Source organism: Rhinopithecus bieti, unplaced genomic scaffold (assembly GCF_001698545.2).
Source record: "Rhinopithecus bieti isolate Rb0 unplaced genomic scaffold, ASM169854v2 scaffold_17936, whole genome shotgun sequence".
NCBI classification, from domain to species: domain Eukaryota; kingdom Metazoa; phylum Chordata; class Mammalia; order Primates; family Cercopithecidae; genus Rhinopithecus; species Rhinopithecus bieti.
This window is the reverse complement of record NW_016808913.1, coordinates 169,493-196,135: the sequence shown is the minus strand read 5'-3', so window position 1 is coordinate 196,135 and position 26,643 is coordinate 169,493. Positions and strand designations below refer to the sequence as shown.

General features: G+C 39.5%; 2 protein-coding genes across 6 annotated transcripts in view; both read right to left on the bottom strand.

Annotated features, from left to right (window-relative positions):
• Positions 1 to 1,389: 1,389 nt before the first annotated feature.
• GCSAM (germinal center associated signaling and motility) lies at positions 1,390 to 14,305 on the bottom strand. Of its 5 annotated transcripts, none has more exons than XM_017887785.1 (6): positions 14,092 to 14,305; positions 11,024 to 11,098; positions 8,585 to 8,629; positions 7,526 to 7,572; positions 5,753 to 5,781; positions 1,390 to 4,293 (listed from the first exon to the last, which is right to left on the bottom strand). In XM_017887785.1, the coding sequence occupies exons 1-6, from the start codon at positions 14,118 to 14,120 to the stop codon at positions 3,979 to 3,981; spliced, it is 540 nt and encodes a 179-aa protein (XP_017743274.1). In that variant the 5' UTR covers positions 14,121 to 14,305; the 3' UTR covers positions 1,390 to 3,978. The 5 variants fall into 5 exon arrangements, with proteins under 5 accessions (XP_017743274.1, XP_017743277.1, XP_017743278.1 ...); XM_017887788.1 differs by having other exon boundaries at positions 11,024 to 11,092; XM_017887786.1 differs by having other exon boundaries at positions 2,661 to 4,296; positions 11,024 to 11,092; positions 14,092 to 14,245.
• A 7,515-nt stretch (positions 14,306 to 21,820) lies between these two features.
• SLC9C1 (solute carrier family 9 member C1) overlaps positions 21,821 to 26,643 on the bottom strand; it is a 138,676-nt gene continuing 133,853 nt past the window's right edge. Inside the window, 1 exon segment of the mRNA XM_017887792.1 lies at positions 21,821 to 22,162. Coding sequence (XP_017743281.1) covers positions 22,142 to 22,162 — 21 coding nt within the window. The 3' untranslated portion in view covers positions 21,821 to 22,141.

Genomic DNA, 26,643 nt, shown 5'->3' with positions numbered 1-26,643 from the left:
TGGTCAGTATAGTTTAATCAGAGGAGGGTTTTTTGTAGGAAGTAGGACTTAAGCTGAATCCTGAAGCACTGGTGGGGTTTGAATAAGAAGATTTGCCTTCCTTTACACATGTTTGTGTCTTCTTAGGATGAGGTACATGTTCTCTACTTTGTCTTTTACGTGTGAATTCTGGACATGAATCCTGTCCTATTCAGAGTCTAATCAATGCTAAGAAAAAGTGGGAGAAATCTCTCAATATCCTCCTTCTCCTCTCCCATCACTCTTTCATTGCTTTAAAATAAGTTAATTCACACTATTGCTGCATTTTTGGCAGCTTTATCCACAGACATCCTTAAATCTTTCCTTTGTGACTAGATATTATAGACTCAGCTTCAAAGGCACCTCCCTCATCTCACAGTTGGGAAATCAAATTCTGGAGAGCTGGGAGGACCAGCCCAGAGTTCCACCGCTTGTTGAGAGCAAAGCCTAGATCACAGGGCAACCACACACTATGAATGGCCTCCAGCCCAGTAGGATCCCCAGAGGCATGCTCAGTTCAGGCTTGGCTGACATCTGGGAATTCCTAAGGAGCACAAGTGGTCAGGAGTCAGGGGTGAATGGAGAGGGAGGGCCCTCAAACTGCAGGAGACTTTATATGATGATGATGACCTCTCAAGGCTTCACCAAGTGCCTTGCAAAAGAGAATTCTGTAGGAAAGTAGACTGGATTTATACTAGTCCAATTAACAGTTGGCAGAACCAAGGTACGCTCAGATCAAGTGGCTTTCTGAACTTGAGGCTATAGGCTTGGAAATGAACAGAGATAAATAGAAACAGAATCTACTTCTCCCTGGAGCCCTCGTGGAATCCTGGAGACTTCTATTTCCTGTTCTGTCCATGCCCTTCAATCCCTGAGAATATCCGAAGCACCTATCACTCAAGTTTGTCCTAAAAAACGTTAGCATTTCAACTTGTTGTCAACAGATTTTCCTGCCCTGTCTTTGCCCTCTTCCTATTTTTCTCTTCTGTTTTAAATAAGAATTTATTCACAGAATAAGGGGTTATTTATAGATGCTAGTATGTACGTGAAACGGAAACCACAAAGTCTGCAGTTGCAGCATAAATTGTGCCTCTGAATGTTGGCTAAGTAGTTTTAAGACCAGCATGAGGGAGGGAGAGTTTCCTGGTTATGTTTGTGGCTTGAGAGAGTAATTTAAATGCTCAGGCTCAGGTTCTTTATCAGGGACAGGGATTCTTTCACTGAGGTGTTACATCCCTAACCCCCACATACATCATATACAAACGTGTGTGTGTGAATGTGCGTTTTCTGCAAAGGGGGTGCACGGCTTTCATCAGAAATCCTGAAATGTAGGGGAAACAGCATCAGTGTTACATACAGACGTAGTGGGTATTTTGGGACATTAAAATTTATTTACTGGAAATTTGAGACATCCTACACATTAAGTATATTACATTCATATCAGAATTTTAAACTCTTTTGTTCTTAATATTACTTTTGACTTAGGAATCATAATTGTATATATCATATTGGGTATCCTGAAGCACTCCCAAATGGCTCCCCCTGCTCAAAAGTAATTCCCTTTCATAATCCCTCTTATAATTCCCTCTTGTAAATCCCTGTTATAATTTAATTATAAAAACAACTTTCTTTGGTTAAACATTTATATTTAATGTGTCCCTGATAAAAGGCATATACTGTTTGGGACAGATAATGCTTTCACAGGATGAGGTTCAAAGAAATATTATGTCATACTAAGAATATTTCAACCAGTCTACTTCCACAATGGCCCAGTAGCCATGTGAAAACTTCTAGCATAAACTCATTGATTTGGTGTTTCTACCTTGCTGGAGGACTGCTGGGTGACCCTGAATAACCAGCTGCATCAGCATAGTTTTTTTCCATACATCAAAAAAGATTTTTGTTTATACCCTTTGATATCATTTATTTGGCGTCTGTAATAGATGATTGCCTACATTGGATGTAATCCTTCTGTCGATGATGAAGGAGCTGAGCCTCCAAGTAAGTAGCATGTTCAAAGTCATAGATGGAGGAAGAGAGAGAACCAGGATTTGAATGACCGATGATCTGTCTCTGGGATCTACAGTCTTTCCTCTAAGCCATATTACATCTTGTACAATATCCACTGCTAACATGAATACCTCCTTTTGAGGATCTGATCCTGGCCAAGGATCAGCTAGAGTTCCACGTGAAGGAATCTTGCTAAAAGTAGGAAGTCAGCAGAGGAGGAGATACCAAGATGCAGGTGAAGACCATCACCTGGCCGAAGTCTCCAAAAACCTGACACATCCAAGCTCAGGCCACTGCATTTCTCCTCATTTGGGAGTTAGCACATTTTAAATAGCAAAGTTATTCAGCTTTGGTTAACTTTGAGAAGAAAACAGTAACTAAACATAATGTACTAGGGTCCCTGTCGCTTAGCTGGTCAAAGGGCCTGTCTAGTAAACATAATGTACCTACTGCTTTCTTAAACAAACCTCTTTTAAAATGAACTATTTTAGCATGCCTAAAATTAGGACAGTAGCCATGAGTTAAATAAAACAAGTGGAAGACACAGGTGTGAATACAGAAATAGCAGAATTTGCTAAATTGTCTTGGTCTCACTTATCCAATTTGTGATTTAATATTTTTATGCCATTTTATTGGTGCTTGCTCTTATGCATCAGTAACCAAACACATTTCTGTTAAGTTTCTCTTAAACTATAATAATTTAGGGCAGGTGTCTGCAAACTTTTTTTCCAAAAAGTGCCAAAGTATATTTATTTTGGCTCTTAAGGGCCTATGGTCCATGTCACAACTACTCAACTCTCCCATGGTTGAACAATCATAGATAGTAGGCAGACAAATGAGTGTGGCTGTGTTCCAATAAATCTTTATCTATAAAAACAGGGAGTGGGCCAGATTTGGCCTGGGGGTTACAGTTTGGTGATCCCTGGTTTACAGGATAGATATAATTTGAGGAACACTAAGGAAAAGATAAGAGAAAGTAAATAATCAGGACACACAGAGGAGTGCCTATCAGAGAAGGTATATGTGTGTTAATTTCCTATGTGGACATTTTATTCATATTTTATACATGACATTATTAAATATATACATTTAGTATACATTTAGTATATTGCAGAGAGCTTTCTATGTAGCATACTGGGGGAGCACTAAATTGGAAGTCAGTAGGAAATCAGCCTCCAAATTAAGTTTTGCCACTAACTTTAATGTAACATTAGGTAAATTATCCTCTCTGAGACAAACAAGGGTAGTGGGATTATGGGATCTCCAAGGATCATTCTTCTTAACATTGTCTGATGCTACAATTGTCTTATTAAGATTTCTAGGGAGAAATACAAAGTTAAAAATAAAATCATATAGGTTAAAATTATGTAAACATCTGGCCTAGAGCCTCTTGATTCAACTCACATAACCAGCCAGACCCTGGGGGCCAACAGGTCAAAGGACACTATGTAAAAGACATGGCTTACACACATGGAGTGAGAGGAGCAACACAGGCTCCCATGGGGTGAGGGCTGAGCTGGAAGGTCACTGTAATGAGTGAACTCCCCCTTGGGTACACTTAGTATGATGAGTAAAGCTTCCTTGTGACTTCAGAGAACAATCATAGGAACACTTTATAAGAAGATCCCAGACAGACAGCAGAGCCCCTTGTGGTGTGCATAGCTTTAGGGGAATCAGGGAGCCCCCCCTACCACTGTAATCTCCAAATCATGTAGAACCAAAGATGGCTACCTCTTTCTCAAATGGTAGTGTTTAGGATAAATGGTTGATCTTTATATTTTGGCTTTTGCGTGCTAAGAGGACTTGTGGTACGCAAACCGTGCTCTGCAGGGAAAGGGTTGCTGTGGGAGGTAAACTGGAGGGACTTTGTGTCCCATCCCTGCTTCAGGCAGATCCCCCATCCCACCTTTTATTTGTTGGTGCTAAACAAATGCTAGTCCAACCACTTCACTATAAATGGGAAAACTGGGTCTCAGAAGGGGCCGTAAGTGGATGTGGCTGTTGCAGAAAGTGAGAGGAGAGTCTTTGAGGCATGAGAAGTTCATATTCATCTTCTGGGGATCGGGCATGCGTAGGGGTAGAAGGCACGTGTAGAAGTGAATACTCAGTCTCAGTTCCTCCCAAGGACTCTCTGGGTCTCTCAGCTTTGCAGGGAACATTCTCATAGTGCTCTTCAGCAGAGTTCCCTGATGGCCTTCTACAGAGAACCTGATGATTGATGAGGGTGTAGCACAGCTCCTCTGAGTACGTCTGGTCAATATTGTCCTGCTTGTCAAAGGAGAGCCATCATCAAGATTTGGCCTCTTGCCGTGACCTTTACACTTCAGTCTCAACACAGGCTTGACCCTGGGTCAGGTCTGTCTTCTATGACCACCTCCTCCCCATCTCTTGGCCATTTTTTTCTAAATGACTGCTTCTACCCCAACCACTAGGCCAGCAGCAAGAGTGCTTAAGGTCTAGAGCTTACTCAGGTGCATCCTCTCTGCCCCTTGTTCCAGAGTGACCTCTGACCACCTGATATGGTTTGGATATTCGTCCCCTGCAAGTCTAATGTTGAAATTTGGTTCCCATTGTTGGAGGTGGTACCTAGTGAGAGGTGTTTTCATTATGGGAGCAGATTTCTCATGAATGGCTTGGTGCCATCCTCGCAGTTATGAGTGTACAGCCTGAAGAACCATGAGCCAAATAAACTTCTTTTCTTTATAAATTACCCAGCTTTGCATATTCCTTTATAGCAACACAAGTGGACTAAGGCACTATCCATACAGTTCCCAGTCTCAGGGCTCTGAGGATAGCCAATTCTAATAAAAAAGAATAATCTGGCTGGGCACGGTGGCTCATGCCTGTAATCCCAGCACTTTGGGAGGCCAAGGTGGGTGGATCACCTGAGGTTGGGAGTTCCAGACCAGCCTGGCCAACACGGTGAAACCCCATTTCTACTGGAAATACAAAAATTAACTGGGCTTGGTGGCAGATGCCTGTAATCCCAGCTACTAGGGAGGCTGAGGCTGAGAATTGCTTGAACCCAGGAGGCGGAGGTTGTAGTGAGCTGAGATTATGTCGTTGCGCTCCAGCCTGGGTGACAAGCGCAAAACTCTGTCTCAAAACAAAACAAAAAAATTAAAAAAGAATAATCTTATAATACCTTAATGTGTTTTGGTTATGATATTTAAATACCCTCTAGAGATATTTATGTTATTAAATAGGGAAACAACTCAAGGGAAGGTTTCACTTATGATGGGGTATCAGGAGGTAAAAAGCAAAGCAGCAAAGTACGGGGGGGGAAAGCATGGATTTTGAAGTGAAACTTGGTTTTGAATCCTGGTTCTGCCCCCTTGTTAGCGATCTGGTTTTGGGGAATTATCACTTAATCACTCAGTTTTCTTGTCTGTAAAATGGGGAGATGGGATGGATTATAGCAGCAACATTCAAGCGTTGTTGTTTTAGCTACATGAGTTGATGTGTGTAAAGCACTCAGCATGTTTTCTGTCATAAATGAAGTGGTCAGTAAATTTAAGTTCCTTTCCATAAGTTACACAGCAGAAGTGGCTGCTGCTTCTGCCACCAGGCCCTGAACATGCCTCCCGGGTCACAAGCACTGACATCTGAAGTCTTTCTCCATGTAAAGGTCAGAAGGGATCTCAGAGGCCAACTTCTCCTGCCATTTAGGGTGTCGGCATTTCTATCATCACCTCAAAAAATAACTTAGAGATGTTCTTATTACCTGGATGGGAGTAGATGACAATCCTTCATCTGGAGAAAGAAAATACACTCAATGAATTTCAGGTTATAGGGAGATTTGAGGGGAGGAGCAGGGGGGCTAGAATATAAATAACTAAAAAGCCAAGAAACAGCTGGGGTAGCTCTTCTCAGGCTGTTCTGATCTACAGCATATCCCTGGGGAGTGACAGGACATCTAAACAAGTCACAGCTGCCGGAGCTGTTCTCAGTCTGAGAGGTAAGAGAAGGAAGACACATTTGGTTAGTCTTTGGATAGGAAATCACAATTTCTCCTTCCAGCTCTCTTTCCCTCCTTGCCTACTCCCCTCTCCTTCCTTACACAAAATTGATTTTTGTTCCTTACACAAATTCAGTGCCTCTGCATCCGGCACTGGGGAGACAAAGAAGAATCAGAAACAGTCCCTGTCCTCAAAAGGCCCACAAGCTAGCACAGGAGACAGACAAGGGGCTGTGAGAGATCCACACTGTGGAGTGGAGGGCCGTCGTTTCTACTCTAGGTGACAGGATGGTGGTGGTGTGATAATTGGTGTTCAAGGAGTTAGGCAGAACAGGAAACTCTTAAGCTAAACATTCTCATTCCTGTACCTGCTGGCAGATAAATGAGCACGGCAATTTTTTAAAGCCTAATTAAAACCAAATGGCTCTGGTCATTCAGCAAAGAGGCACATTGACACCCTTGCTCCCTCTTGCAAACATACCAGCTCCGTAAACAAACATGTGCCCTCACGTGAAAGTCTACAGAGGAGGCTACCGTATGGTATATGGATTGACGTTCTCTCGGTCCTCACATTCTGGATTTCCACATCTCCATAAGCTCCTGTAGGCATCTAAGACTTCCCTGATTATCATTACAAGAAAAGCATCTTCAGCACAGAGTTTTAGCATCTGGTCTTATTTCTATTATGTTTTGCTCTGATGGAAATTGAGGTTCCCTGGGACCCACCGTTCCTGGAGTGAAGTGGCTAGGGAGGGAGGCTATATTATTCATTTACACATCTTGCAGGGCTAGATTTTAAGATTCTACGTAAATGAACTAGGTTCTCCTCTTTAAACTAACGAAGGCAAAGTCAAAACTCTTCCATTTTTCTTCTTCAGAAACACAATGGCTTGTCCTCAGGCCTACACTTTCTTATTTTTATTTTTAGGTGTGATACAATTCATCACACTCTACGTCTAGAATTCTTCTTTCTCCTCAACTTCAACGCTGTTCTATCACCAGAGACTATTGCACCAGCCTCCTAAGTGGTCTTCTGGTATCTGCTCTTCCCACTCCTTGCTGTAATTTGTCTTCTGCACAGGAACCTGGGCGATATCTTTAATACAAATCTAATCATACTTGCCCCCCACTCCCCATTCTCTGTGTAAAGCCAGTGTCTCCTGTAGCTCTCAAGACAAAGATGAAAATCTTTAACCTGACCAGGAGGCCCCACCCCTCCCCTATCCCAGGCTGGCTTTCTTGCAGTTTCTTGTAAGCGCCTTTCTCCTCCACCTTTTGTATCCTTGCCTCCAGTTACTGCCTTCAGCCTCCAGGCCTCAGGCACTAACTGAGGAATTTGGAGATTAATGAGCCAATTCCTTCCTGCCTCAATGAGCTCACCATCTAGTGAGGACAAAAGACAAGCAATTGGATACATTGCAGCAAAATGTGTAGATACTGTAATTGAAATAAGCCTAAGGGGCTTTGGGAACAGAGAAGAAGCAGTTTGGAAATGTAAGTCTTATCAAAAGTGAAAATGATAGGAAATCAATGACTTACTTTCATTTTGGGAATCTTGCCTCTTTTCAAAAATGAGTATTTTTTTCCTGTAAAAGAAAAGCAAAGCAGATTGTTTTAATATTCAGAAACTCTCAAAGGAAATGACACAAACCTACAAAACTTACTTTTAACTCTTTGTTAAAGTTATATGCCTTTTATAATACCTCCTTCAGGATAGATGAGTTAAATAAAAAAGAAAAAAGTAAAAGATAAGGCCAAGTAGAAATATATTCATTTGTGCCTCTCTCTCTCTCTCTCCTCCTTTCTCTCTTTTCTAAATGTGATAGGGAATTGATTTATAGATGGGGAAATATGATGATATAGGTTACTTTTTGGAGACTTTTTTTTCTGACAAAGTATCAATTTCTTTTCTATCATGTGAGTGAAGGAGCCAGGATTATTTTCAATCTCAATTCTAATCTATGATCTCCAAAACAAACAAACAAACAAACAAACAAACAAACAAACAAACAAACACACTCTTCCCGTAAGGGAACACTGTATAAAAGACCCCCTGAAAAAATGCAATATAAGTATAATGGAAGTCCACCATCATTTCAGTAGACAAGAACATCTGCTCTGAGGGTGACCATATGTCCTGGTTTGCCTCAGTCTGGTTAAGGTCATTATCAATCACTTAGCAAGCTTTAATTATTTTTAGCATCCTTTTCACTCTCAAAGGTATCTTAGTTTGAATGATAAATTATACGATCACCCCAACTCTAAGTTCTATGTGCAAGCGATAGAAACGTGTGCTTCAGAACTTGCAGACTCAGATTTGCAGTGTGACAAAAAGGTGTCTTTTTTCTACGTTAGTAGCTAGTTTCATCTTTGCTTCTGAGGCTTTCCTGTTTGAGGACAGCACGCCACCCATGAGACTGTTGTTCCTGTTTCTCATCAAATTGGAAGGATTGCTTCCCTGATTAACTCTTAGGTGATTGTATCTGGGCTAGTAACAGGCTTCCGCTGTGGCCACAGACAGTCACAGGTAACTTACAGCAAATACCACATTGAAACCACACTTAGGGAAGTAACTCCTAAAAACAACTGTCCACTCACCAGGGAAGGCAGAAACACCCTTCAGCGACATGGTGATCCCAGCATCTAAAATACCCAAGAGAGATGGCAAATCATAAAACTGATTTCTGCAGCTTTGTTAAGGTGACTCCTTCCTTTTGCCATTTCTGTGGAAAACCTTTTCTCCCCGCAAGCTTGTTTCATTCTAGATAACTTGGGCACATCTCTCACGGTAGAATGCCTTTGTCCTCCTAGGATGAAGATGATACTATCAAATTCAGGGAAAAAGCTTTCTGCTGTGTTCCCAGCAAAAAAAAAAAAAAAAAAGTTTTCTCACTCTCAATTCTGGTAATTTCCTTGGTTCCCTTGTAATGAAGAACACACAAGAGTTATCTCCTTATCTCCAGGGAATGAAGGTACAGATGTGTGGAACTTTTACAAATCATTTTTTTCAGGTATGGGTTAGGCAATATCTGTACAGTATTTTACTATACTTTGAATTTCTCCAATTTACAGTATATTGCAATAGTTTGCTCACTTGTCTATATTCTACACTAGAATGTGAGCTTTGCAAAGCTGGGGACCATATTGATCTTGTTCATTGTGGTATGTATTTCCAGTGTATGATACAACATCTGGCACAGTAAATGGGTTTTCAATAAATATTTGATGAAGATATGAATACAGAATGAATAGCCAAGGACAGAACAACCCTGCTGCAGGAGGTCAGCAAATCTACCATCATGACTCCAACGATATAGTTAAATAACAGGACTTCTCTCTCATAGCACAAAGGCTTAGAATCTCTATGCAGTCCCACATCTACATTAATGTCTAAGTATCATTCCGTACATCTTTCTGAAATGGAGGCATAGACAACTACCTACATGGTTGAATGTGAAAGCCCTTTATAAAGTAGTACGTGTATCAGTTATGGTATGTAAAAACCTTTGGAAAACACCATCCAAAAATGTCTCCCCAGTGAGCTTTCCCATGAAGTTCCATCAGGAGGAGCAGTGGAGGAAAGGCTGACTGCATCGTGACCTTGGCTGTGGTCACCTGCTTGGCTGAGCATTCTGACAACCTGTAAGATCCATGCACCATCAAAGCCTCTGGGGCCCAGAGGCACAGCTGCAACTCTTCCTCTTCTTTAGGTTACCTTCAATGTGCTTCAGGCCGTTTGCTTACATCTCTGCTTTGTTGCTAAGGAAACATCATAAGAAAACTACTGAATCACACCAAGCTAACAAACCAGGTTCACTGAGGAGAAATGAGTGAGATAAGAGGAGGGGGGTGATTTTGAGAGATATTCTCTGAACTCCTGAGGCCACAGTTTTTAAATCTGTAAAAGAGGGTGTATATACTGCTTATACATGGAATTATAAGAATAAGCTGAGGTTAAATATGGGCAAAAACTATTTGTAAGCTGGCTGTTTCTTCTACTCGACTTTTCAGCAATTTATTCTTGCATTTCAACATGGTTGTTTTGGTTTGGGATGGGTTCAGACAGCCTCCAAGAAGAAAACCAGACAAATATCTTTAACTTTAGGTTACATGTCAGCAATTTGAGGTATCTGTCTTTTTCATAAAGCCTTCTCTGGCTCTCTCGTCTACCCAACCCCTTCCTTGTTATAATGCCATGGCCCTTCTGATATATTTCATCCTTTGAACTGTATGCCTTAGCATGTGCCCAGTGATACCCCTGAAAATACGTAATTCTCAGCTTGCACTGAAAAAATGCACTCTGTTGAAAGGAATCTCTGGGTTTCCAGCCCCTAACGTGGGCACTGGTGTTAAAAAATAACAACAGTGCTTGTTTTTTAATTGCTCCTCTTTCAAAATCTCCTCCTGAAACCATGTGAAAAGCACAGATAACTTTACAGGCCACAGAAAAACTGACCTTGTCACCCCTTGGGATTCTTGGACCCTGGAACATTAGTTCCATATTTTAATTATTCCTTTCCTTAGAGAGAATTCTTTAGGGCTGGATGTTTGGAAGGTCGGTTCAAAAAGAATTAATGAGGTGGTCTTTGTTTAGCAGCATCAGGGCAATCACAACGGTGTCTCCACAAACTTTCTACAAATTGTCGTAACATCTGGCATGTGTTCACCTCAGAAATAGACACCTATAACTTAAAATAAAATGGCTAGGGTGGAAGTTGAGCACAAAGGTGCCTGAGATAGACAAACAAAAGGACAACAGGAAATAAGACCCCTTATTTTATAACAGGGTATGACAGGGACTAACAGGGACTTAGTTCCTGTTGCTAGGAGTTACATTAGGCTTCTAGCAAAGTAGCACATCTCCTATCCAAAGTTTTCAAGCATTTTGTCTTTTGTCCTGTCTTCACATTTGCTACTATTGCAACTGCTGCTGGTCTAAACAGGGCCGTCTCTCACTGCGATGTGAAGTCCAGGGCTTGACACACTTCATTCTCCTTGGGCAAAGGCTGGGGGGAGTTTGGTTGATTTTGCTCTCACCTGGATGTTCTCTGTTTGGGGCTTTGCATTCTCAGATTCCAAGGCATCTCTTGAGAGTTCTGCTGCCACCTGAAACTCAACGTATCAGAAACAGGCTAAGTATTTGCTAACCAGGCCTACCACTTCTTCTCATAATTTTTCCAACTTTCCTCATTTCTGCTATTTGTGTGTGACTCTGAAATTGACTGGTTGCCCTCACATATGTTAATACTCTTTCCTCAAGCACATGCCACAAGCTACCTTTGATCTGACATGCTCTCCATTGCCACAGCTACAGCCCACTGATATTCTCCAGCTGCCGTGAATGAGTGATCATAAATCGTCCATTCCCAAATATCCAGGGATCCTCATCATGACCCTGAGAGTATCAGTGTCCGGGAGAGGCCTGAGGTCCTCAGCTACCATCTCTTTGGTGCAGTTCCAGGAGCTATACACAAGTAATGGGGAAAGGTACTGGCTTTGTCATGTGTAAATCACACCATCTTTCACAGAAAGCATGGAGGCCCAGAACAAGGGCTAGAAGGAGAAGAAAAGGATTGAATAAAGAAAATAAATTGGTTCATTGTTTGGGTTAGATTTCTGTATACCCATCTTTCCATTTGTTGGGAACTGGGGGTATGAGGATAAAGAAACTAACACTTAAACACTACTTAATATATGCCAATAATTTTGTGTGTTATATTTCATTTAATCCCAGAATAAATCCATAACATAGATATTATCATTATACTTTTTATACTAATGAGGAAACTGAGGCCCAGAATGCCAGGCAATTGGCCTGAGGATCCACAACCACTAAGGAGGAAAAGCTGGGTTTGCTGTTGGCAGGTCCCTTCCTCTGAGACTGAGCTCCTCTCAAGAAGGGATGGGTGCCATTCTATCCTGTGCAAAATTTCCCCAGTTTCTTAGCTTATTTGATCTGGAGAGACATGGTTGGGGGGTATGCTGATTGGATGATAACTAGGTGTTGGGGTGACAATGAAAATTAGATACCAGTATATACAAGACTTTTGAATACATTAAGGGAAACATTTTATTTAATCATTTTAATGAATTTATTTTTAAAACTGGGTCTTGCTATGTTGCTCAGGCTGGCCTCAAACTCCTGGGCTCAAGCAATCCTCATGCCTCAGCCTCCTGAGTAGCTGGGACCACGGGTGCATGCCACTGCACTTGGCTCAAGGGAGACCTTTTAAATCATCACAGAAATAAAGATGTTGGGCAAACTGATAAACTATTTGGAAAAAGAATTATATCTGACACCATATACTGAATATATGTTGCCAAATGTAAAATAATAAAATCAAAACATATGGGTTGATTTGTCTTATCTTGGGAAGACCAAAGAATTTTAAGCATGAATGCAAACGCAGAAACCAAAAAGCTTTCTAGATTTAAAATTGAATTTTCTTTAAAATACAATAAACACAAAACCATAAGAAGTCCAAACAGCATACAATGTGTGTACCTTGGAAAAAAGTTATTTTTTTCTTACATAAAACTAAAATTTAAAGTAAAAATTTTTCTTAAGTTTTTTTTTTTTTTTTTGCAATGGTTTATGAGAATCGGACTAATTTCTCTCACAAAGCACCAATAGGCTTTTCATATCAATAAAACAAAATATAGGTCAAAATAATAATGGGCCCGAAAGACCATTACTGGGCTCTTTCACAGATGAAGAAATACAAATGGCTAATGAATACAGAAATTTAAATAAGCAGAATGTATCCAATGTCATCAGTAGTTATAAATGCAATTACCATTTTTTTTTTGTTTATACTTTCTGTATTTCCCAATTTTGTTATTACAAATACATAGTAAGGTCATAATTTTTTACCCCCACATCAAAGTTCTAAGAAACAAATCCCATATGTGACTTCAATCAGGACTTAATAACTCATATCATTTCTGTATTTTGTTTTATTTGATTTATCAGAACGGTAATTTCTTTATGTTTCCAGTCAATCATCTACCACTTATTAAGTGCCTGTCATGTGCCAGAAACAATGCCAGGAACCAGGAATTCAAAGATAAATAAGAAACAATCACTACATTTGAGCAGCTCATATCTAGTAATAAAAATAGTAATTTATATAATTGTTAGAACAATGCTAGAGTAGAAGATTGACAAGGGGCTGCGAGGACCCAGGGTAGAGAAGTCTCAGACAACATGATTTTTAGGAAGGGACATGAGATATTCCAAAGGGCCATCAATCTTCTTTTCAGCAAGTGGTCAAAAGTGGGCTAACATTTTTTCCTGTGTTCCACTCTCCAGTGGCATGAACTGAGACCTGGGATTCCAAACATAACCCTGTGAAGACCCCCTCTGGCTGGCTTACTCTCTCTAGATTGCCCCACTTTTATACCCTAGAGATTACCTTGTCTTTAGTGGCACTAGATTTTTACAATGATGGCTTTGATATTAAGGAAGATGATGGTCAAAAAAAAGAAAGCAGAAAATATCTTCTAATTTTGAACCCTACTTTGTGTCAGGCACTATGCTAGCACAATACACACTAGAACCCTCTAAGGTAGATATTGTATAAAGAAACTGAGGTCCAGAAAAGTAAATCCGAGTTCTCTGCCTATTTAATTTAGATGACCTCTGCTTACCTGCTTGCAGGGAGCGCACATCAAAGGAGGCCTCAAGGTGGCAGGAAGCTTGCTGTTTATTTCAAACTTAAAATTCTGGCTGAAAGGGGGTGGTGATTTTGACCTCCCTTTGGAGCATGAGGAGCTCAGGAGAGCATCTCCTTCCTGGGCTTTCAGAAAGTTGTTTCATTTCTTAGGTGGTAACCTATGATATAGACCTTCCTTGGTAAAGTCTTTCTACCTTTCAGCTATTCTCCATCAGCTGCTCACCATGATTCTTCGGAGAAGGAAAACCTATGGGAAATTTAATGTGGTATCTGGCACAGAGTAGGCACTGAAGGCTTGGCAGTTTCCTTACCCAGCTACTTTCTACCCCAACTTAGTGTGCTAACTGTATACTAGCTTTCTTTTTCTCTTCCTTGCTGTATTGCCCTGTCCCATCTCCTCTGCTCTCCCATAGGTAGTCTATTACTTACCTGTTTTCTCTCAGCAGAGAGTTTCCCATCCTCTCAGTCCTCTCAGGGCTTCCCCTCAGTCCCTTTATCACTTCCTTCTTGACTTGTGCTTTGACAGGGCAACTCCTGACTTAAAGAAAGGGCTGTGTGGCTCTGGCCACCCATGCAGAAACAGCAGAAAGGAGAAGGGTGTCTCTGCAGAGGGGAGGAAGAGGCTGGGGGAGGAGTGTTAGAGGTGCGCACGTGCAGAATGTTCTAACATGTCAGTGCCTGAATCAACTTGGCTGTTGGCCATAACCAGCAACTACCCGTCAATGAGAGCTTCAAACCTCTGGGGAATCCCAGGTCTGAAATTACAGATGGGTCATGGGAGTTTTTCCACTGCAGGTATTTACATTTATAAATTACGTTGTCTTCTTAAAAAAGTCAGAAGGAGGTTAAAACAGTCAAGCCACAGACCTGTAAAAAATATAGTATCAACAACTCTCAAATCTGAAAACAAACACCCAATAACAAAATAGGCAAAATATTTGAACAGACAATTCACCAAAGGAACTATACAGATGACCATTAAAAGATGATAAACATTGTAGTCATTAGGGAAGTGTAAACCAAATCCACAATGGAACACTTTCACACACTTATTACAATGGCTGTAAAACCCTGACAATATCAAGTCATGACAAGGTATGCAGAGCAACTGGAAGTCTCATTCCTTGCTGATGAGAATGCAAAATGACAGCCTTTTTGGAAAGAAGCGATAAGAACAGAAGGCAGATGGCTTTACTGGGTAGAAGAGGGTGGCTCACTGGCAAAGGTCCCACCCTCAAGCCTTGAAACCGCAGCCCTAAATGAGAACGGTTATCCCTGTTTTCCTGCCCAAATGTTACTGTGTGGCCTGTCCAGCCCCCCTATTCTGTGCCCATATAAACCCATATAAACCCCAGACCTCAGCTGGCAGAGAGACAAGCAGCTGAACATCAAGAGGAGAAGCAACTGAGTGTCAGAGATGCGGCTTAACTTCAGGTGGCATGACCTCAGAGAGCAGCCTGGCCAGAGACAGCAGGCTTCAGGGAAAGATCACCTTTTTCCTGTACCATCCCCTTTCCAGCTCCCCTTCCACTGAAAGCCACTTCCACCATTTAATAAAATCCTCCATATTCAACACCTTTCAAACCATTCATGCAACCTGATTATTCCTGGATGCCAAACAAGAACCCAGGTACCAAGAGGGCAGGGTGTAAAAGGCCGTCACCCTGACTCTCCACTGAGTGGGTTAACACTGAGCTGTCCACGGATGGCAACTGCTAAAAGAGCATTAATTGTAACACATCCCTAGATGCTGCTGTTGGGCTGGAGCTCAAAAGTGCTCACCCCAGCCCTGGCACCCGCTTGCCTGTGTGCTCCTGCTCCCACAGAGAGTTTGAGTATGGTGGTGGCCAAGTAAGTAGGCCACACACCTGTTGCAAGTCCCGAGAAGGGGTCAAGGGAACTCTCCCATCTCAGAAGTATGACAATTTCTTACAAAATTGAACATAGACTTACTGTACAACCTAGCAATTTCACTCCTAGGCATTTAGCCAAGTGAAACTTACATCCTCTAAGAATGTGTGTATAAATTTTTATATATGTTTTACTCATGATAGCCAAAAAACCCTGGAAATAGCCCAACTGCTCTCCAATGAGTGAATTGCTAAATAATCTCTGTGTTATACTACATCCACACAACAGAATCCTGACCATCATTGAAAAGGAGTGGACTATTAATACATGCAATAACTAGGATCAATCTCAAATGCATTATACTAAGTGAAAGAGACCAGACTTAAAGCCTACCTTCTGTGACATTCAAGATAAGGTGAAACCATAGGAACAGAAAACATACTAGTGTTGCCAGGAGAAAAGATGGGGGAGATGTTGACTTTCAAAGGACAGGAGGAAATTTTTTGTTGTTATTCTTTATCTTGATTGTGTTAGTGGCCACATGACTGTATGCATTTCTCATAATTCATAGAACTGTATACTAATAAGGGTGCATTTCACTGCATATAAATGAATCTCAATAGAAAAAAGGTTAAAAAAGAAAGAAATCTGGGGACCAGAATCATCGGTTTTTGTATTATCCTTGTATTCGATGGTTGTTTCTACTTTGGTCACTCATCCGTTTGTTCATTCCTTTAGGAAGTATGTGTTGAGTGCCTACTATGTGCTGGGCACTGTGGGTTCAATGGCAAGAAAAGCAGATACAGGACTGCTCTTATGAAGTTCCTTGAAAGAAATAAAACAAAGTGCAAAATATTTTATTGCTTGTCCTTGAGTAATGTAAAGGTCCTATCTAAAACAGGCAGAGAAGCATGGGGAGTGGGCTTAGAAGAAACAATTTCCCAGAAACTAGGGTACTAGCTGTGCAACCCTAGATTCACCCCACATCATTCTTCTCCATATAGCTGCTCTCCAAACTTCCTTTTGGCTCTGTGAGGGATTTCCAGGAGCAGTTTATTAAAAACAGAAGATTTTATTATAAAAGATAAGCCATTATTGACCATTCACTTTTCTAAAAAAAACACAAACGTGAGAATAAAATAAAAATACCCAAGACTCACTAGCCCCCGCAGGACAGAAAGCAGCCCTGGCCAGAGAGCCTGCTTATACCTACCTAATGTCTGAACTTCTCACACGTTCTAGGGTTTCATATTTTGTTACCTCTTGCAAAGGAAAGGAAACTGGCTAGAAAATTCATGTACAAGAAGGTCACAACTTTAAAGCTATCTGACGCTAATGACTTGTACAATCTAGTTTGCTGCTCTAAGAGACAATATCAAATAAGCACTGTCAAATACTACTCCCACCTAATCTTTGCTGTCATTGTTCTTTGAAATTGTCTTTGAGATTGGTTATGTTCTCTCACTGTAGCTTTCGTTTATCTCAGAGCACATACCCTAACATCCATGTGCAGTCTCCATGCTCAAGTATTCCAGAATACAATTCTCTAGAGCCTAACTTCAGTTGACCCCTGACTCCCAATTGCAAATCTCCCTCCAATCAAAAAGAAAGGGGAAATTAATTTTTAAGGGCAATTAGCAAATATATTACAAAATAATTTCAGATAAACTCTATGTGACAAATGTTGCTGTCAAGTCCTCTTATTTGAATACTAGTCATTGTCTTGAGAAAATGTGTGCAATGTTGGATATCTTCTTGGCATATAAAAGGGAAGATTTCTTTCTGTTTTTGTAATCTGTTTCCAGGATTGCCTGTGGTGCACATTACATTCTGGTTGAATATTTATTCAGCAATAAAAGTGTTTTCTTTCTCTTCTATTTTTGTGGACAGGTTTTCTGAAATAGCAGGAGATTTTGCTTTTAATTCTGTTTCCCCAGTAGTAGCCCCATTAATTTTTTTTTCATGAATCCCTCAGGTAATTGACTCTGGGAAAGATGTTAGGGTGGTGAATTTTCTTATTTTGTAAATATTTGAAAGTCAGGAAAATCCTCCCATCAGTAAATTAAATGAAGCATTGAAGTAAAAAAGAATATTCTTAACAAAGCTTATATTAAAAATTAGAGGTTTCTACTGCATATAGATCTAAGAAACCTAGGGGTACCCTAGTCTGTTTCTCCTACTCTCCTCTTTCAAAACCATTCCCTTACCCAGGCTGGATAATTACGATAAAAAATAGAGTATGTGTTCCAAGTTACCAAATGCTTCTTCCTTGTGTATGGAGAATCTGGGATGACAACCAGTGGTCTGCCATTTTGTGTGTGAAAAAAAGAGGTATGTATATGTGAGAGTCTGAAGGAATCTTCATATATCATTATAACTAACTTCTCTCTTCCCTATTGCCTTCAGAAAAAAAGAAAAATAATCAATCTAACCTAAAAGTGCCACCTCCTCAGTGGCCTCAGCACCTTTTGCACCACCTAGAGGCTAGCAGCAGGAGACCAGAACGTCTTAGCATTGTGAAAGAGAGACAACGTGGACAGGGTGCTTAGCCAGTGAGTAGGGCTATTGTTGACTTCTCACCAGTATGAATGAACAGATCCCAGACCCTGGTTGGGGCAGTCTGAGCAGACACAGCCTGGATGCTGCTCCGTGGGTGGCTTAATTAGTTCCAATATTGTCTAAAGGAGTCTTTCAGTCCAGAGAGCCATGGCAGGGTGAGTTCTGGAAATCAATCTGCCCATTGTAATTTAGGGGAAGGTTAGGAATTGCTTTCCAGCATCTGTTTTACTCAGGCCGCTAGATGGAGAAGCTGAGCTGTGGAAGTGTTAGCTATCCATCACTTGTGTAAAGTAGCATGAAAGAGCAGGATATTTATAATATACAGATTTACTGCTGTGAAACTCACTGGACTGTAAATAATACATCTCCTCTCCATAAATGAGTAGAGCAACACACCCCCACACAAAGAAGCCCAGATAACAAATCTTTGAATCACAGATTCAGTCTTTATTCTTCTCAGTGTTAACCCCAGTGCCTAACACATCTAAGAAACTATATTTCTAACATATGTAAGAAACTGTATGTGTTGAATTGGAAATAAAAGTCTGGATATTTGTTAGCAGATGACAGAGAAATCAGAGAACATTTGGGTTGAGATTTTTAAATTTACTTTCCTATCCTTTGGCATTGCTGTAAAGAATTAATGACCAATGACAGTTTTGCTCTCTCCTTTGAAGATCATAGAAAAGTATAATCACAATAAGTATTTGTTGAGAGCTTGCTAATAATCCAGGATCTCTGTTAAATGCTTTAGATACAATTTCTAATTTATTCATGTAAGAATTCTGTGGAATAAATACTATTTCCTCTTTGTGGTAGATGAGAACACCAGGCTCAAGTGACTTGCTCAAGGATATCCCAATAGGAAGTGACAGAGCTAGGATATATCAAACAGGGTGTGGATTTATCCATTTGTTGTCCTACTTAATAAGTACTTGTTGAAAGATAAGCTTGACTTTGAAACCTGGTCTACATCGCTCCAATGTGTCAATAAGGAGTGGTATATTTGCATGTTTAGTGTGTCAAGGCTTCCCAGTTCTTATGCGGGTTTTCACAATCTGGGCTGGCCTCAGCACAAGGCACGTTAGAGACCTTCAGGATAAGACTGAGTGATAAGAGTGATTCTAGTCACTCCTGCAGTTTCAAAGGCCTAGATGGGATAATTCTAGCCCTAGTCCAGTCACTTTCTGGCAATGGTGAAAAGAGGAAAGGGAATTGGGAGAACTATTTATGCAGAAAGAAAATTCTGTTGGGGCATTTTATTATGGGAAAAGAAGTGGTTTATTTAAGACTTCTTACAGAACCAGGAGTCAAATAGTTTACTTAAGACTTTCCTATTCTTCTTCCCTTTAAAAGAGGATAAAGGCTGCATGGTGACAGAGTACTGAGGAATCTTCCTGAATAGAACTTTCTACCTATATACTTTGTGATACAGAATATGAACTGATTAGTGGTCCTAGCTAATGTCAGATAGTTACGTGTTTGAAAACTGTAACTATTAATTGCTGCTATTCCATACAAAAAAAGTATTTTGTTCAAAGAGGAGATAACAGAGTTTCAGTAACTCTCTAGGTGGACGTTGGGGTTGGACTTTTGCTTTCTGGTGAAGAGATTTCAGCACATAGCTCTATTGACTTTGCAGGAGCCATGGTAATCCAGAGATGATTGTCTAGAAACAGAATGGGAACTTTTTCAGTTCACTGGGAGTGCTCTCATAGCCGCAACCACCAGGAGGGTGGCACAGAACTTCTCTGAGAATGAATGACCCTTGGGGAGAATGTTTCTTCATTTGCAAAGTTTCCTGTTTTTCATTAGTAAAACTAATATAGAATAGGGAAGATAAGTATCTGCAGAAAAAGTACAAACCAGGTTTAAGCATTATAAAAGTTAAAGAATAAAGCTAAATTACAAAATATTCAAGGGTCAATGGACCAAGGAAAGCCTTTTATATAAAAATTTATAAAAGCAGACAATGTTCTGGGCATTGTAAGCAAATAAGCAGGTTTCCTTTGAAGAGCCAAATAAAAATGAGCTCTAGCACCCTCCTCAGCCAAAGTCTGTACATTACATTCTTTCAGGTAAAAGCAGAGCCCTAGGCACATAACCCACCATGCCCTGAAGATAAGGCTGGTTATATACATCATGCATGGTACAAGGATTTTATATTCCAGTGTCTTGTGTAGTGGCCTTTTCCCACAGGGAAAAGGTTTACAATCCAGTACACAAACCTAGTCCATGACATTGACAGTGACTAATGTAATGGAGTGTATGCAATACTTCTTCAATGGCTTAAATTTCCATAATAAAATCTAAATAACTTAAAAAGCATTATACTGATTGTGCTTGGAGGATTTAAATCCATGTCATCATGCCTAGCTATGTGACTTTGAGCAATTTATTTGCATGCTCTAAGCTCCATTACTTCCTTGGCAAAATGGAACTAATGATGATGGTACGTACCTCCCAAAATTCATATGATGACTGCATAAGCTAATGAGGGAAAAGCACTCAGAATAGCGTATCAGAAGATACATTAGGCTCTCCTTAAGTAACAGCTATTGTTGGTGGAAAACACTTCTTCCCTCTCCTGGTGCCTGCTCTAGATCAAGGGCTGAACTCTCCATTGCCTTTATATTGCTGCCCATCTTCATTTTCTCATTTGTTCTACTGAAGAGAGGTGGTTTATTTGGTTGATGAATTTGGAAGTAGAGCCTGGACATTCTTTGTTAATCCCCTTCTTCCTGATATTTTTTGGAGTAAATTTAGTCTTAGAAATCCTGCATTTTCTACTGTTCTCAGCTATGCATTAAGCTTAATGACAAATGCCTACAGTAGCCAATCTTTCCAATTCTAGGGTAAAGAAGGCAACCACATTATCTAATGTCAGCTCCATGAGTAACAATGGTGAGCTTGTGAATGTTTTAATCTCCATCTGCTTTAACGCTTTATCACAATTTTCAGTTGGTTCAGAACTCAGGAGAGGAGGGGTACTCATTAATGGGATTCCTTAAACACTTAAAAGCTGTCAGGTAATTATCATTGGGAAAAAAACTGGTTACGGTTAGCTGTGGAGAGAAGTGGCAGCAGTTTGATTTGATTTTGTCAGCAGAAACAAACCAAGCTGTCTTTTCTACAAGGACACTTTTGTGACAGGAGTCGCCATACTTGGCTTCTAAAACTGTGCCCACCACCGGTTATTTGGCATAGCATTCAGATTTCCAAACCCCCAGGTGGAAGTCTGACTCTGAAGACATAGCTTTACATTTTTAGTAATTCTTCAGATATGTATTTAGGGCTTACCATATTAGAGGGATATGTTTTATAACTTGTTTTCAAATCTCTGCTCTGCCTCTTCCTAGTTGTAAGATTTTCAGTTTACTCATTCATAAATTGGGAATAATTGTACTTACCTCATATGATTGTTACAAAATGAGTTCATCATAACTATATGGCATGTGTTGGATGCCTAAAATAGTCCAACTCTTCACTGTTAAGACTATTTTCTAAAATTACACGCCAGGCATTGTGCTCATTGCTGTGAGTATAATGGTGAATAAAATGATTACTGAAAGTTTCACTTAGGCCTAAGTTGCCTGATTCAGTCTGAATCAGTTTTCATTCCTCACTATTATAATTCTCTGAGAGCTACCGAGATGAGTGAAGTGCAGTGAGTGAAACAAATCAATACTTGGATCAAGAACAACATTTAAACTATATTTTAATAAATTTTATTTTTCATAAAGTGAACCAAACCATTACTGCTGTAAGAGAAATATGCAAAATATCTAGATGGCTATAAGCTTATTTTCTGGCTCTAAGACTAAAATTTACTCTAAGGTTTTCTAAAATGTTTTGTATATTTAAAATAACAAATATTTTAAATCAAGGAAATTTTGTAAAAGGTATATATGTTGAACTGGCTGGTCTCAAGGTCCAAACTTCTTTTCTGCTTAGCACCAAGATCGTCCACACAGGATCCAACTTGAAGTTGTTCCTTCTTGATGTAGGGAAGTGTGTTTCTGCCGCAGGACGCCTCTCATAGCCACAGCATTAATTCATGCTTCGGTCTTCATAACAGTCTCACTCTTTCCTAATAGAAGTGCAAAGAAAAAACAAAAACATAGAGGGCTTTGGTATTTTTCAACATTGACTTACAACCCAGAGTAGGATGTATTAGAGGGTCAATTTGATTCCCATGAGAAACACTTGGTCATTTTTGCTAAGGCCAAGGAAGGAATTGAGCACGTGAGGGTGGATCCCTTGTCATTCATAGAGTGGTGGCAGAATGATTTAACCTAGGAGTCAGAGTCTGAGAAGCCACTGATGCCTGTTAAAATGAACAGGTATAGTTTATGGATTGTCAGGAGGAGGATTGTCCATTGTGAGAAGCATTGACTTAATCCATTACCACTCACTGAGCTTCAGTTCAGACTATAAAAACCCCCTCTCATCAAACCAGTATTGCTGAATGCAAAGGGTGTTAAGAAGAAATAAATAACTTTCAAATAATTTATATTTCATAATGTTTAATAGTTTCATAATCACGTTTTTGATTATAAAATCAATAGAACCACATAAAATGAGAGAAGTGAACAAAACCACTCCTACTTTCATCCTTCTAATTCCATAAATAATTTGTATTGATCTTTTCTAGACCCTTTTCATTTCGAAAGATGTGTATATGTTGTATGTTGCATATTTTGCCTTCCTCTTCACATTTTACATTGACCTGTACAACCAACCATTTTAATGGTTGCATGATATTTCCTCATATGGATGTTCTGTAGACAATCTTGTTGTTAGACACTTGAGCTCTTTCTTTTGTCATTAGAAGTAGTGGTGCCTTGGATGTTTTGTACACATTTACTGTAAGAATAATTTACTTTGGATTAATCCCTGGAAGTATAATCACTAATTCAAAGTGTGTGAGCATTCTTCTAACTTTGTTACAAGTTGTTATTACTCTTCTACCAGCAAAATATGAGAAAATCAATATCCCTCAATTTTCATCTATTTCCTCTTCTATTTCAAAGGAAATAGATTTTACCAATGAATAAAAAATTTGTCAATTAAAAAAGCAAATGCCAATACTTTATTTTTTTAAAATTTGCATTTTTAGATTACTATTTTCCCCATTGTTAGGTATTGTCTTTCACTTGAATAGGTTGTTCATAGTTTGCCTGTTGAAATTACAGTGTTTTCCTAATCATCTTGTACACATTATTCCAAGGTACAGATATCGATCTTATTGTAAGCAATTAATTCTTTTTTTGGACCATTCTTGAACTGCTTTTATTATTATAGGATTGTATAAGAAACTGCTGACTTGGGTGTCCTCCTGCCAAGAAGATTATCAATCTCCAGCACCTTCTTGTATTTCCTTCTGCTTTCTATGACAGTATTACTTTCTTGAGGTAAAAGAGATTAATGCATTAAACATTATCTAAATCATTCTGAGTTAAATTCAATATACAAAAAAGAGAATATCTGCTGATAATATATGAAAGTATTCTTTGGGCAATAATTTTAAAAAATCTTTTTTTTCCAATTTTTATTTTAGATTCTGGGGATACATGTGCAAGTTTGTTACCTGGGTATACTGCGTTATGCTGGGCTTGGGATTCAAATAATTCCATCACCCGGGTACTGAGCATGATACCCAGCAGTTAGTGTTTCAACCCTTGACCCTTCACTCCCTTCCCTCTGTAGAAATCCCCGGGTCTAATGTTGCCATCTTTACATCCATGAGTACCCAATGTTTAACTCCCACTTATAGGTGAGAACATGCAATATTTGGTTTTCTTTTGCTGTGTTAATTTGCTTAGGATAATGGGTTTCAGCTGCATCCATATTGCTGCAAAGGACATGATTTGGGTCTTTTTATGGCTGTATAGTATTTCATGGCATATATGAACCACATTTTCTTCATTCAACCCACCACTGATGAACACCTCGGTTGATTCCATGTCTTTGCTATTTATTGTAAGTGGTGCTATGATGAACATGCAAGTGCATGTGTCTTTTTGGTAGAATAATTTGTATGTATACATAATCTCCAGTAATGCCATTGCTGCATCAAATGGTAGTTCTGTTTTAAGTTCTTTGAGATATCTCCAAACTACTGTCCATAGTGGCTGAACTAGTTTACATTCCCACCAACAGTGTATATGTTTCCTTTTCTCTGCAGCCTCCTCATATCTGTTGTTTTTGACTTTTTAATAACAGTCATTCTGAATGGTGTGAGATAGTATCTCATTGTGGTTTTGATTTGCATTTCTCTAATGATTAGTGATGATGAGCACTTTTTCATGTTTGTTGGCTGCTTGTATGTCTTCATTTGAGACGCATCTGTCCATGTCTTTCATGCATTTTTAGCGGAGTTGTTTTTTGCTTGTTCAATTGTTTAAGTTCTTTATAAATTCTGGATATTAGGCTTTTGTCAAATGCACAGTTTGGGAGAATTTTCTCCCATACTGTAGGTTGTCTGTTTATTCTACTGATAGTTTCTTCTGCTGTGCAGAAACTCTTTAGTTTAATTAGGTCCTCCTTGTCAGTTTCTGTTTTTGTTGCAATTGCTTTTGAAGACTTAGTCATAAATTATTTGCCAAGGCCAGTGTGGAGAATAGTGCTTCCTAGGTTGTCTTCTAGGATTTTTATAGTTCGAGGTCTTCCATTTAAACCTTTAATCCATCTTGAGTGAAGTTTTGTATATGGTGAAAGGTAGGGGAAAGAATGAAATAGTTTCAGTTTCATTCCTCTATATATGGCTAGTCAGTTATCCTAGTACCAGTTATTGAATAGGGAGTCCTTTCCCCATTGCTTGTATTGTCAACTTTGTTGAAGACTATATTGTTTATAGGTTCTCTATTCTGTTCCATTGGTCTGTGTGTCTGTTTTTGTACCAGTAGCATGCTGCTTTGGTTACTATGCCTTTATAGCATTGTGATGCCCTGGCTTTTTTTCTTTTCTTTTCTTTTTTTTTTTTTTGAGACAGAGTCTCGCACTGTCACCCAAGCTGGAGTGCAATGGCGTGATCTTGGCTCACTGCAACCTCTGCCTCCTGGGTTCAAGTGGTTCTTCTGCCTCAGCCTCCTGAGTAGTTGGGATTACAGGTGCCCACTATGAAACCCAGCTAATGTTTTGTATTTTTAGTAGAGATGGGGTTTCACCATGTTGGCCAGGGTGGTCTCAAACTCCTGACCTCGCAATTCATCTTCCTCGGCCTCCTAAAGTGCTGGAATTACAGGCATGAGCCACCACACCCGGCTATTTTTTTCTAATTCTGTGAAAAATTATGTTGGTAATTCAATATGAATAGTGTTGAATCTGTAGATTGTTTTGGGCAGTATGGCTATTTTAACAATATTTATTCTTCCAATCCACAAGCATGGAATGTTTCTTCATTTGTTTATGTCATCTGTGATTTCTTTCAGCAGTATTTTGTCATTCTCTTTATAGAAATCTTTTACCTCCTTGGTTGCATGTATTCCTAAGGTTTGTGTGTGTGTGTGTGTGTGTGTGTGTGTGTGTGGATATTGTAAATGGGAGTGTGTTCTTGATTTGACTCTCACCTTGAACATTGGTGTATAGAAATCCTACTGATTTTTGTACATTGATTCTGCATCCTGAAACTTTGCTGAAGTTGTTTGTCACCTCCAGAAGCCTTGTGGTAGAGTCCTTAGGGTGTTTTAAATATAAAATCATATTGCCTGCAAAGAGAAATAGTTTGACTTCTTTTTCTTATTTGGATGACTTTTATTTCTTTCTTCTGCCTAATTGCTTTGGCTGGCATTTCTAGTATTATGTTGAATAGGAGTAGTGGGAATGGGCATCCTTTTCTTGTTCCAGTTCTCAAAGGGAATGGTTCCAGCTTTTGCCCATTCAGTATGATATTGGCTGTGGACTTGTCCCAAAAATAATAGGAGCTTGATGGTTTCTATTATTTTGAAGTGTGTTCCTTCAGTGCCTAGTCTGTTGAGGCTTTTTATCATGAAGAGATATTGGATCTTATCAAAAGCTTCCTTTATGTCTATTAAGATGATCATATGGTTTTGTTTTTGATTCTGTTTATGTGGTGAACCACAGTTATTGATTTGCTGGATGTTGAACCAGCCTTGCATCCCAGAAATAAAGCCTACTTGATCATGGTATATTAACTCTTTGATGTGCTGCTGGATTTAATTTGCTAAAATTTTGTTGAGAATTTCCACATCTATGTTGATTGGGAATATTGGCCTGTAGTTTTCTTTTTTCATTGTGTTTTGCCAGATTTTGGTATCAGGGTGATATTGGCTTTGTAGAATGAGTTAGGAAGGAGTTCCTTCTCATAGATTTTTTTTGAAATACTTTCAGTAGAATTGGTATTAGCTCTTCTTCTCTTTGTGTATCTGGTAGAATTTGGCTGTGAATCCATCTGTCCTGGGCATTTTCTTTTTTTTTTTGGTTGGTAGGTTTTTTTTTTTGGATTCAATTTTGAAACCTGATATTGGTCTGTTCAGTTTTCCAATTTCTTCCTGATTCGATCTTGGGAGATTGTGTGGTCCCAGAAATTTATCTATTTGATATGATTTG

What these genes read in the sequence shown, in the direction of transcription:
- GCSAM (XM_017887785.1), bottom strand. Translation starts at nt 14,120, where the DNA reads ATGGGAAACTCTCTGCTGAGAGAAAACAG. An exon ending in GGGTGTTTCTGCCTTCCCTG is followed by an intron (nt 7,573 to 8,584) that starts GTGAGTGGACAG and finishes TTTCTTTTACAG; the next exon opens with GAAAAAAATACTCATTTTTG. An exon ending in TGTCATCTACTCCCATCCAG is followed by an intron (nt 4,294 to 5,752) that starts GTAATAAGAACA and finishes TTTGACAAGCAG; the next exon opens with GACAATATTGACCAGACGTA.